The sequence below is a fragment of the Dermacentor andersoni genome, chromosome 11 (genome assembly GCF_023375885.2).
Source record: "Dermacentor andersoni chromosome 11, qqDerAnde1_hic_scaffold, whole genome shotgun sequence".
Taxonomy (NCBI): Eukaryota; Metazoa; Arthropoda; class Arachnida; order Ixodida; family Ixodidae; genus Dermacentor; species Dermacentor andersoni.
This window is the reverse complement of record NC_092824.1, coordinates 110,721,383-110,733,493: the sequence shown is the minus strand read 5'-3', so window position 1 is coordinate 110,733,493 and position 12,111 is coordinate 110,721,383. Positions and strand designations below refer to the sequence as shown.

The 12,111-nt window shown below is 44.0% G+C and overlaps 1 protein-coding gene across 2 annotated transcripts in view; it reads left to right on the top strand.

Annotated features, from left to right (window-relative positions):
• JMJD6 (Bifunctional arginine demethylase and lysyl-hydroxylase PSR) overlaps positions 1–10,173 on the top strand; it is a 198,262-nt gene extending 188,089 nt beyond the window's left edge. For both annotated transcript variants that reach the window (XM_050186335.2, XM_050186336.2), the window contains 2 exons: positions 1,569–1,741; positions 9,613–10,173. In XM_050186335.2, the coding sequence (XP_050042292.1) occupies positions 1,569–1,741; positions 9,613–9,673 (234 nt within the window). In that variant the 3' untranslated portion in view covers positions 9,674–10,173. The remainder of the gene's footprint in view (positions 1–1,568; positions 1,742–9,612) is intronic.
• Positions 10,174–12,111: the final 1,938 nt, after the last annotated feature.

Below are 12,111 nucleotides of genomic sequence, written 5' to 3'. Positions count from 1 at the left end.
ACCACTATGGCATGTCTCATAAGTAAATAGTGGTTTTGGCACTCTTCTGCCACGATGCAATGCGCCATGTGAGGCAGTGATAATGCTGAGCCCTCTCAGAGATTACGAACGGCGCGCAACAATGCCTCAAGCAAATACGTCTCCCTGTGTGTTCTGGGTACCACACAGCCAAAAAGCAGTAGTGCACGTAAGGTAACGTTTAACGCTTACCTGTATGTGGGAACATAGGCAGTTTATGGGTAGTCTAGTAAACAATTCTTTTGCTGCTACAGCAAATGCTTGCTGTTAGAATGTATGGTATCACTTTGTACAAGAAGAAGTGTGCTTTCTAATGGTATTATTTTGAAGCAAACGTTTTGAAAAGTTATTTGAAAAAAATTATTTAATAGAAAATTTTGTAACGAGAACGAGATAACTCATTAAAAACATTGATGCTGCTTTGCACCAAGAGAACAAAGAAAAATTTCGAAATATACCTTTTGAACAAAAAGGCTATATAGAACATTCCTGCAAATATGAGCTTTCTATCTACTGAAGTTCTTTATGTACAAAGGAAAATGTAAGGCGGTTCATAAGAGCACTGCAGCAGCGTTTGTAAACCGCCGGGGGCCAATGCAGAGCACAAGGCCAAGGTCCGCTCCCAGCTGTCTTCTTGTGCAAAACTCTACTTTTTGCACCACCGCGGGGAAGTGGTCCTGCCCAAACAACATTGGCACTCTGCAGATAAGAACTGTGAACTGTGACGGATATCTTTTGATCTGAGCGTGGCAGCGACGAAACGGTTCAGAGTAGAAAACGAAACTTGCCGTCGGATAAGTGTTGACGTTCCAGGGCTATTTTACGCACTTTTGCCGTCTGTGCTGATGTCCGATGAAATAAAATCATCTTCCGAGTCTGTGCTGCTACCACCATCAGAAAAGTATGATGCAGACTCATCGAACTGCGTTGAAATTTGCCATTTCCGAAGGGCAGCTACATGTGACATCGATGCCATGTCAGAAGCTACAAGCGCTCATCACGCCCGTCTAAAAGGTGCTTTAAAAATGCCCCCCCCCCCCCCCTCCCTTGATAGGAAAAAGAAACAGGAAAGCAAAACTAGAAAAAGTTTCTCTTTTAAGCGCTGGATAGCGCTAGCTGTCTGAAAGCGCTTCAAGCATGGCAAAATTTCAAGTTGAAATCATCGATAGTGGGTTAACGTTGGGTATAGGCACAGACAGAAAAGCGCTAACATCAACTCGCCACTCTCATATTGGACTGAATGCTGAAGAAATTACACATTCGCTGTCAATATCACGGCTGGTTATTATCAATCAAAGCAAACAGCATAGAAAGCTTCACTTACATTGATTCCCACAGTGCGTGGGATCTGCACATCTTTTAATATTATGACTCAAGTTACATGGGAAACCCTGTCCAATGTCTCTTTCACTGATTGCAAAGTGAGAACGGATTTGTTTAACTGCTTTTGATGTACAACGTAATGAAATTAGCGTTAATAATTTGACTAAGATAAAAGCAGGTTTTTGAACTCTCACTGTTTCATTCTGGTTTTGTGTTCTCTTGACCAGGAGCATAGGCCAGAGCTAGCTGCTGTTGCTGACAAGGTGGATGTGTCTCGGGACTCTGGTGTCGCCTCGGACAGTTCGTCGGGATCCAGTTCATCATCATCAGATTCTTCCTGCTGTTCGAGCTCTGACGAAGACTCTGGCAAAGGGAGCCTAAATGGCTACAAACGCAAGAGGTGCTTTTTGCAGTTTCCTGCGAGTTGATGTTGCTTCACCATTGAGCTCTGTGCTCTCTTGGCCTTCTTGGCCAAGTTCTAGTCGATCACTTGTTCCTCATGCATGCGCTTGTTGTTCACACATGCTCGTCTTCCATTTGGACTGGCAGTTTTATTATAGATGGCCATGGTCGACAGAAGGCCATCTATCTGTGCCAAATGGGCACTTATAGAGAGGAAATTTGTGGTACAGTCGACTAAATGCTTCAAGCCCTTTAGAGTGCCCTCACAGCATGCCTTCATGCGGCTGGTCCAATCTGATCACCCAGAACATGTTCACCTGGTCCATTCGGAGTGCTGCACTCCAGCTTGGAGCACTTGGAAGAGCTGTCACCTTCAAGCTCAGAGTGCGACAGATCTAATGGAATTCCAGTCATGTAGCGCCTCTAATTGCTTTGGAAGAAGCTGAAACCAAAATTTTGCTTCTGCATCACTAGAATCTAACTTGATCTGTCGAATGCAACAAATTTAATTCAAATTGACCCAGAACTTGTCCCACAAAAGCAGTTGTTAATTTTAGATGTAAGCGTAGACCACTTATAATGTAAGTCGCCAGAGTCATGAATTTGTGCACCATAAGCAATACCACACTATGTATGACCAAAAAAATGTTTCTCAAAGGCTGTGCATGTGCAAAACATGTAGACCAACCATGTAGACCAAGGGCAACACCAAGCAGAAAACTGGAAGTAGGCTTCCCTTCAAGCCACTTGTGGCTTTGTTTGGAATATGTACAGACAGCTCTCGTCATTTGCGAACCATAGTTGGAGATTGCATTTGCTTTATATCACCTATGTGATGCCACTGCAGCCAGAGATCTTGAATCAGCCTGTTGCCTCTGAACGTGCTTTCAAAGAAAGGAAGTCGGGCACCAAAATTCTTCTTCCTTGTCCTGCACTTCTGTTCTAAACCAACTAATGATGCTTGCTGCCAAACATTCAGCTGGGGCTAAAGACATTTAGCCAGAAACTCCGTACTCAATACCAAAACTATGCAAGAAAAAAAAAATGTTCTGGTTTGTTGCCCGTAGGCAACACTTATCCATAACGGGTTAATCGCCGCTCGCAGCCAACAGTCCCATTGCTTACGCTCGCCCATCTCCTCCACTCTCTCTCTCCTGCTCTGCGCTCTGTTCTGGCCCAGCCTACCACCGGTGGTTGCCCGCTGGCACTGGTCGTTCTTTGGGCTCATCTGCAAGTGCCTTCATATCTATTGGAATCTTGTGTTTGTAATTCCATGGCAAACCTATGACAAAAGGTACGCAGTGCTTGTGATAGCTAAAGTACCCGTGCTTGCAGGCACGTGTTCATCATAGCCACACCGCACAGCCATTGCTTTTCGTTAGGCTGGTGAGGATTGGAATCGTTATTGCTGGCTTTCAGGTGCTTTAATGCAAGATGCCGATACAGTCGAACCCACTTATAACGATACTGGTTTGAACAGAATATCGGTAATAACAATGAGAAGCTGCTGCACCGCCAACTCTTGCATGTTTTCCCATAGTGAAATAACCCGCTTACTACAATGCCCCAATGCCGCATTATCGGTTGTAACGATGTAGTCTGGCTGCTGGGTGTCCGAGCTGAAAGGTAGGGAAATGCGAAATACTTGAAAGTAAAAAAGAAAACGAGAAATTCAAGCTGCTGCACAATGGGCCACTGCTCGAACAGCCGCTGCACGCCTCTCTCCCGTCGCCCTTTCATCCCTGCGAACAAGAATGGGCTGCGCCCATAGCTCTGCGCTGCGCCACTCTCCAAAACACAAATGGACCATGCCAACTGCGCGGCTCCCAGATTGCTCGCTGGCTCCTTATCATTCAGCGCAGTTCTGCAAACAGCTTAAGTCGCTCGCGTACATCTTTGTTGGTTGCATCGAAATCGTTCCTGGCCAAGCAGTTTCTCAGCCTCGTTTGACTTGCCGCCGGAACGGAAGATAGCTGATCCGTCCGCTGATGATCGGCAATGCACGGCATTGCTGGTGAAAAGCACACAGCTATAGATTTGGAAACTAAGTGCTTCTAAACGATGAGGCGATTGTCGCGAATGTGCTTGCATCAGATAGCGGCGGCGACGACAGCAGGAATGACAGGGTAGGGCAGGCTGCCTCAACGTTGTCCTCACCGGAGGTCTGGCAGATGATTCAGTGCCTCTGGTGCTTCGTTTTCATGAGGATCTTTCCGCTGCACTAGGTGGAGCACCTGGATGCCTTGTACAAGGATCTCGGCAAGCTTCGTGTAAAGCATGCAAGGCTGACGGACATAATGTTTTCTTGTGCAAGCCAGTCACAAGTACATTGCGAGATGCTTGTGGCGATCTTGCCTCAGCGTTTCTTCTGGCTTTCTGAAGCTGACAGGCTGCCATGCAGCCTTCTCGCAATTTTTAAAAGGCCCCTTTTGGGGCCTCTAAAGCGATGCCTCGGCGGTGCTCGCATATCACCTGTGACCCCTCTTTGTAGTTGTTATAGCAGTGCCATTCTTTAATGCCGACAGCTACAGCTTGTTACACGCGATTGGAGCATCCAAGGAAGCACTTAAATATTGGAACGCTATCAGCAGCCGGATGGAGGAATGTGGTGGGGATGGGCACTAGGCCTCCCCACCATTTTAATTTTCTCACATCACCTTTGCCATTCCCCATTTTGATTTTTTCATGCAACCCGGTTATAACAATTATCAGTTATAACAATGGAATTTTCGTGGCACTTGAATATTGTTATAAGTGTGTTCGACTGTATACCAAGTAAATGTCAATTCACATTGTTGCTGGCAGTGCCAGCAATTCGAGTTTGTTACCTTTGTAAGGATTGCTTATGTGCCAGTTTCCTGAGCCCCTATGAAGCAGCTTAAAACCGGTGTTGTTGAGTTTTGGGTTTTGTCATTTTGCTGATAGCCTTAAAAGTGAACAGAATTCTCACTGCCCAGTGTTGTGGCTCTGCTATTGTTTCTTATGCTCTTTTTTCATTATTGTATGTTCTTTTGTGTGCAACTCCAACTGAATTAAGCACATGGTGGGCTGTAGCATTTATGTAATACATAAACACTATTAAAATATTCTTGCAAGAATTGGCATGCTTCATGTAAATTGCTTCGGAAGAGAACATAGTGAGGTTGCTAAGCCCTTACAGGTTCCTTGGTCACAGTAATGTGAAAAGGTCCTGCTAGTGTACTTAAACTGTTAATTATTTGTGAGCCCACTGTGAACTAGGGGCCTGTAAGGGGCCGAAACTGTCAATTCACATGCACACACATGCATTCTTACTTAATCATTGGCTGCAGTCCTTCTTTCATTGTGCCTGAACATATAACGAAAGCAAAGGCCACATCGAAATTTCCGAATACCTTTCTTAGCTATTTCTGATGTATGGCGTAGATTATGAAGCGCTACTAGTTGACTTGTTAGGCATGTCATGATGTACAGGATGTAATATCTTCTGCATTGGGTGCTGCGTACCCTGGAAGCTCTTTGGACGGCTTCCATTTTGGAGCTCAGAGATGCAGTTTGCACTTTTGTTTTGTTTTGATGCACTTTTGGTACTCTCAGTACCAGGCTACATGGCCAAGTAATGACGGAACTTTAAAAGAACACTTGAGACAAACATCAAGTCAACTTTTAGATATTAAATGTTGAATGCATCATTTTTACAAGGAACAAATCCTTTATAGATTAGAGAAAAATGGGCAGCATTGGCACTACCACATAAAGATACAAAGGCATGTTTCAGTGATACATTATTTCCTGCATAGTGGTCACACACTCGTAATAAAGCCATAATTGTTTTGCAGTTGAACTTGTAAGACAGTTTATGTAGTTTGGTCTGTTTTACTGGACTTTCCTACAGCACTCCTCTTCACGTGTCAGCTGTATATTTGTGGGCACGGGGCTCCTCCTCTGTGCAACCCCCAGCAGTGCATGATCTCCAAAATGGCCAGCATAAAGTGGGGCTCCTTCTTGACACCAATGTATGCAGAATGTAACCCTGCTTTTTTCTTTTACAACTATCTTGATTCTAAGAGACAACCTGTCTCAGAATTTTTTTAGTGACCACATCATCTCTCATCATATAACAAATGCTGACAGACCCTCTAGACCATAATCTACCACTCCAGCTAGACTCAACATTTGTCATAGTGTCCCTTTAAAGACCAAGAAAATGCTAATTCAAGCCAAATGGGCTGGTTCCACTCAACAAATGTCTACTAGAGGCCTTCTTTAGCAAAATTATGGTGAGATTAGATGTGAGTAAATAAGTTGTAGCACTGTTCCCATCACTAGACCCATCCAGTCCTTTCCTTGAGAAATGCTCTAAGGCCGTTTCATGAAGAGGTCGGACTCAACTCATCAAGCACTTACTTGCAGCAAATACAAAAGACGAGCACAGCTTGCTCAGAGTAGTCAATCAATCAATTAACCAGTTTATTTCCAGTTTGTTGAAAACTGAGGGTGGCAAGAGAAAAGTAGTGTGACTGCACTGCTTGGCAGGCCTCGCCACCTCTGAAGGTACAGTCATAATGACAGCGCTAGCTCATCAATTGCTTTGTTGTTGTCAGAAACCACATCAGGGCTGGTATAATGTAACAATTGTATTTCAATGCTATTCTTTTTCACTCTTCATCAATGGTCTGAACGGCGCTCTGCCTACATTATCAGATCAGCCAGCCGTGAACAACAAATTATCCACATGATGCAAGGAAACTAAAGAAGTAACAAATTGAATGGGAGCTTTCTCTCTACATTTAAATGCAGGAGCATTTCCTTGGCTACCCTACTTCACTTTCGTCTGTGTACGTGGCCTCGATACGATAACCACATAAAAAGAGTTAAGAAAATCTAGCCCCTATGAGGAATTGAACCTGGGTTTGCAGCATTGTAAGCGAATGCTTATTTTCGGTGCCATGGCAACAGTTGAGAGAGGCGTGGATACATGCAACAGTAGAGTGAAAACACTGTCATGCTATCACAGTATCGAAGTGCATGCATGACACCCGCATGGAGGGATAGAAAGTCTTCACAGATGCAGAGGGTGTTTTGCCACAAAAGCAATGAAGCCAAATGGATTCACCACCATGCTTCACTGAATGGACTGTAATCGAAGTTGAATAGAGTATGTGGGCTGTGTAGGTGGGGTCTCTCATCACAGATGGGTTCTGCTGGACACATATTTTTTTTTATCCCTTTTTTACATTTCTGTAACACAAGTGCTTCAAAGTGATGGCCTTGGTAGAATAAGTCAATGGGTTGTGGAATGTTCTGCAAAAGTAAATAAGCAAACACATCAATTCAGAAAAACCGGAGTGTGATCTGAAAATGGATGTGCCGTAATCACACTTTGGCTGTGGCATGGCGAATACTATGATGTGTACAATACTACATGTGTGCAGTGTGTGTTTATGCAGTGAAGCTGATCTTTTGTTACTTTGTAAAAAATTAGTGCTATAGCATTAATAAACTATACCTTTTTTATTCACATTTTCCATGTGACTTTGTTCCTTACATGAACTAGTTCTACATTACTAAAAATTGTACATTGCAAATATCAATTCCTTCCCATCTTTATGGGCTCAGCGAATGTAAAATATTGTTTCGGGGAGAAGAGAGGTTTAAATATATATACAGGGTATTTACAAAGCATTTACTGGCATACAAGATAGAAGACCGTACACGCGACATCAGCGAGCATCGTCGTCTTGTGTACTGTCTTCAGCTCCGTCCCTGGCTGTGCTTGGTAACATGACCCCCGGCAGTGAAGGCGGTGTACCTGTGCTCACTAGATCGTCTGAGTGGTATCGCCTAAGGCAGGTGACGTGGACAGCATCTGTCTTAGAAGGCTGAGACATGGTGAAATTCAGATGTGGGAGTTCATATGTGACGTCGATCACTTGGCGCAAGACACGGTATGGGCCAGAGCAAGGCGAAATGAACTTTTCGCAAAGGCCCACTAGCCGTGACGGTGTCGAAAGAAGGACTATATCAGCGGGCTTGAAGTGGGCATCGCAGGTGTGGGCTACATAGAAACGTCGTCGTTTTTTGTGCGAAGTGGTAAGGCGCAGGTGGGCAATCTGGTGTGCCTCTGCAGCTCTGAAGAGGGTGCCACGGGCGTATTTTGACGACATGTCAAGAATGGCCGGAAGGAGCGTGTCAAATGGCAGCATGGGGTTTCTTCCGTACAAGAGATAAAACAGAGAAATACCTGCAGAGTCATGTTGGGAGGCACCATAAGCAAATGTTACCAAAGGCAGAGCGACGTCCCAATCACGGTGGTCAGCAGAAACATACATAGCAAGCATGTCTTTGATAGTTATATTAAGACACTCTGTGAGGCCGTTGGTCTGAGGGTGGTATGCCGTTCTCAACTTGTGCTCCGTAGTGCAGGAGTGCAAGAGTTCCTGGACAACTCTTTCTTTGAAATAGCGGCCCCAGTCTGTGAGGAGCTGTCAAGGAGCGCTGTGGTGAAGTATGTCTTCGAGGAGGTAGTTGGCGACGTTGGTTGCACAGCTGGTTGGAAGAGCCTGAGTGATCGTGTACCAGGTCATGTAGTCAGTAGCGACTGTCATCCACTTATTTCCGCAGGCAGATAGCAGGGAAGGGCTTCGAAGGTCAAGACGAATCCTAAAGAATGGTTCCGATGGTACATCAAGGGGTTGAAGGCGGCCAGCTGAAAGTACTGCTGGATTCTGGTCTTGCTGGTATATTTCATAGGAAGCAACGAAACGGCAGACGGAACAATATATACCAGGCTAAAAGAAGAGACGCCAAACACGGTGTAGCTGTAGCTGTAGCTCATCGTGTAGCTGTGAGGGGTCAGTTTGACGCATAAATGTGGGTATAACCAAGAGCAGTTCAGGGCCGTCGGGGTGCATGTTTTAACGGTTACAGGGAGAAGAGAGGTTTGAATATATTTACAAAAGTATTTACAAAGCATTCACTGGCATAGAAGATGAATGAAGACAGTCAATGCGACATCAGCGAGCATTGTCGTCTTCTCAGCTTCGTCTCTGTCTTTGCTTAGTAACAATATTATTGAGGAATACATGGCTATGTGACATTTGACAGCCGCATAACAATAACCTAATTCTGATCGGTATCTTGGAAGCATTCATGAAATTGTAAATATCTCGCATTTTCCTTAATCATGTGTTCACAGAGTCCAGGAAATTATGCAAAACGTGAGAGATGGGTCATCATGCATGTTGAAATTTCCAAGCACTTCTCTCTCTCTGTGACATCATGGATGATGGTAACAATGAGCTGAATCTAGATAAATGTTCACATTTAAAAATTGCACTGCAGTGAAAAATCGAAAAATAAATTACCATTTGGGAACTTTCTCAGATTTCTGTAACAGGAAGCTTGAGTAAACCCCTGGAAATATGGCAGATTCTTCTGACAGTACACAACCACATTATTTAGTACCGCAATTTGAGCACAAGATAAATTGGGAGGGCGAGTTTTATCTCCAGTCAGCAGCAAATTCCTTCAATAGTGAGTCATCATATTCCATCCAACATACACTGTGGGTGTGGCAAAAGGGCGACATATTATTCTTGCTTGGCTTCACATTGGTCTTTATAAACACTGTTTCTTCGCTAACATGACCCTAAAAATTACTTGCTCAAGGGTGTATTAAGTGGATGCATCAGCTGTGTTGTGCAAATACCATTCTGACGAGAGCTGTAATTTCAGGTTTCGAGTACAAAGTGCCACTTGTATGTACAAGTTGTACAAAGGCTTGTTACATGCTAAGTTTTTTGCAAGCTTGTTTTAATGTTCCATTCGTTATGTTACATTTACATTAAAAAGGTGTTTAACAGATATATTTGCTTTTTTTACTTGCAGGAAACGCTCCTCAAGCAGAGAAGACCGCAGGGATCACAAGCGGGGCTGCAGCAGGTGTTGAGAAAGTGTTTCCATAGACTGGGTGCAAGTGTGTGCATAATGCGAAAAAGGGGAGAGAGTGAATAGTCTAGTGTCACCGCCTGTGCCAGTGTGCCGGTAGCCAGGCGGCAGTGGACATTGGCGCCTAGAGGCATCTGTTCTTGAGACTGAAAGCACCAAAATCTACATCTCGCCTGTTACTTCGCTTTCCCTCCTTTTTTTTTTTTTAAAACTTGTCAGAAGAATGTGGCACTGCTCGCTCACGTGCCAGTAGAACTCCAGTCACGAGCGCTGCTGTCCAATTTTATTTTTTTCTCCCGCTGATCGGTGTCGCCACTTGGACAGAGCCTCGATTCTGCATTATGATTACATTTTAAGTGATGTATCACTCTTCCATTCAACTCTCATTATTTATGGCACTTAGTGGCCATTCACGTTCCTTCTGTGCTCATGCTGCCATTCGTAAAAGATTTTTTCGTACATCATTATTCACACGTAATAAAAGAGGTTAAGATTATTTAACAGTGTGTCAAGCTTTGTGAATGCATGCAGGGAGCTGTTCATGGAGCACCTGCTCACTCTGCATGTAGGTAGACCCCTGTCATAAACTGTTAAGTTAGCTTTACCACAAGGTGATTTCCTTACCACAAGGTGATTTGTTAATGTCGTGGTGGCAGAGGCAATATTTAAATCGGCAGATACATCTCCAGCTGGTGTGTTTCGGCATGTGAATATGCCTATGTGTCTTGCATTATGACACAAGGCCTGTCTGAAAAGTATCCGACTTACTTTATTTTAGGGAAAAATGCAGGGTTCAAGTTCCAAAATCAATAAGGGGGTGCTGACAGATGGAGTAGCACACATGGTATAAAGGTTATAAACAGGGATAAGGTGTCTGGTTCAAGTTACAGTTTTTGGCGATTCGCTAAAAGCTGTAATTTGAGCCAGGCACTCTCATGTCATTAACAAAGACACAAAACACGTTATGCCACCAGCTAACCTCAATTCTCAATCTCACCTATTCCGCCATTTCCATTTCTTCCCTGCCTACCTCCTAACACTCAATTTATTATTCTCTTCCACGCTTTTACGCATATATGAACCATATGAGCCATTTCCCCATGTCACCCTCCTATTTGTTCTTCCGTTTTTCTCCTTTTTTTGCTTTTCTTACTTTATGTTCCAACTTCTTTTTTTTTTTCTTTGAAAGACCCACACCAACACATTCCAAGGCCCCAGATACCAGGATACCTTTTTCAGCGCCTCGACCACAGAGGGTCGTGCCACTTCTGTATGCCACTGTGACGACGCCTACGCCGAACTACTGAGGCTAACGTCCGTTGTAAGACCAAGCCGCTGCCTTCCATCTGCCCTATCCATTGCCCCCAGACTCCATGTCGCCATCTTAACACCTTCAAAATTACCTGATGCATTGCTGTTACGCTACTCAAGTCATTCTTTCAACACGTCTTTGTTACTTGCACACTGATCAGCTCTTCTAAAACCACAAGCACATGCCACCTATGACACCTCTGAAGGCTCCCTAACCTCTCGCTTCCCCACCAACACATCGTCCTATGTCCTTCTCTTTCTGTAATTTTTTCTTTTCCTTTTCTTTTTCTGCTGCCTTCCCACTCTCCCACTTTTGTCCCCTTGTCTAAGAAAGCACGCCTAGAGCCTTCAAATGGCATCGCTTATTTGCTTTTGAGTCTCTGCCTTTACAACCAGCTGCCACCAACAATGACCGTTCGTGATGTCACTCTACTAAAACTAACCTACTGAGGATGACGGGCCGCCTTTGACGAAAATAGGTCCTTCTATCAAAACGTTGGCCAGCCTTTCTGAGGCATCTTATCCCTGTTTATAACCTTTATACCAATGGTTCAAGTTAGCCACACTGCGTGTTGTGGAAGGCATGTGATGTGTTTAGCCTGCAGGTGGCATGACCATAACATCCATATACCGCTGTGCAGGAACAGTTATGTTGAGTACTGTTGTCTGATCTCGGCGTGATTCAAAGTAAGTAAAAATTAGGAGTGAATCAAACTAAGACACCACATAAAGTAATGTGTGAAGCTTGAGGACAGTCAAGCAGAAGCACTATAGAAGATCCGAACAGCATTTGCAGATGACACTAAAGGCATAAAGCAGATAAAGATGTAAAAACGCTTTAAGAAAAGTCGCACATCTGTGGAGAAAGAGCCACGCTTTGTGGGACCTTCATTAAATCGTAATGCCATTGGTGATGAAGTGCAAACGTTGATAATGAAAGATTGTTAACTGTGAGAGAAATTGCTTGAATAATGGATAGCAACAGATATGCTGCAAATGTAACTTTAAAGACTATATTTGGGTACACATCGGGTGCCTGCAAAATTTGCGTCCATAATTTTGACAGGAATTTGAAGACCTGGCCACTGCACCAGCAGCTCGTGCGATTCAGTCTTTTTTCAGCATGCA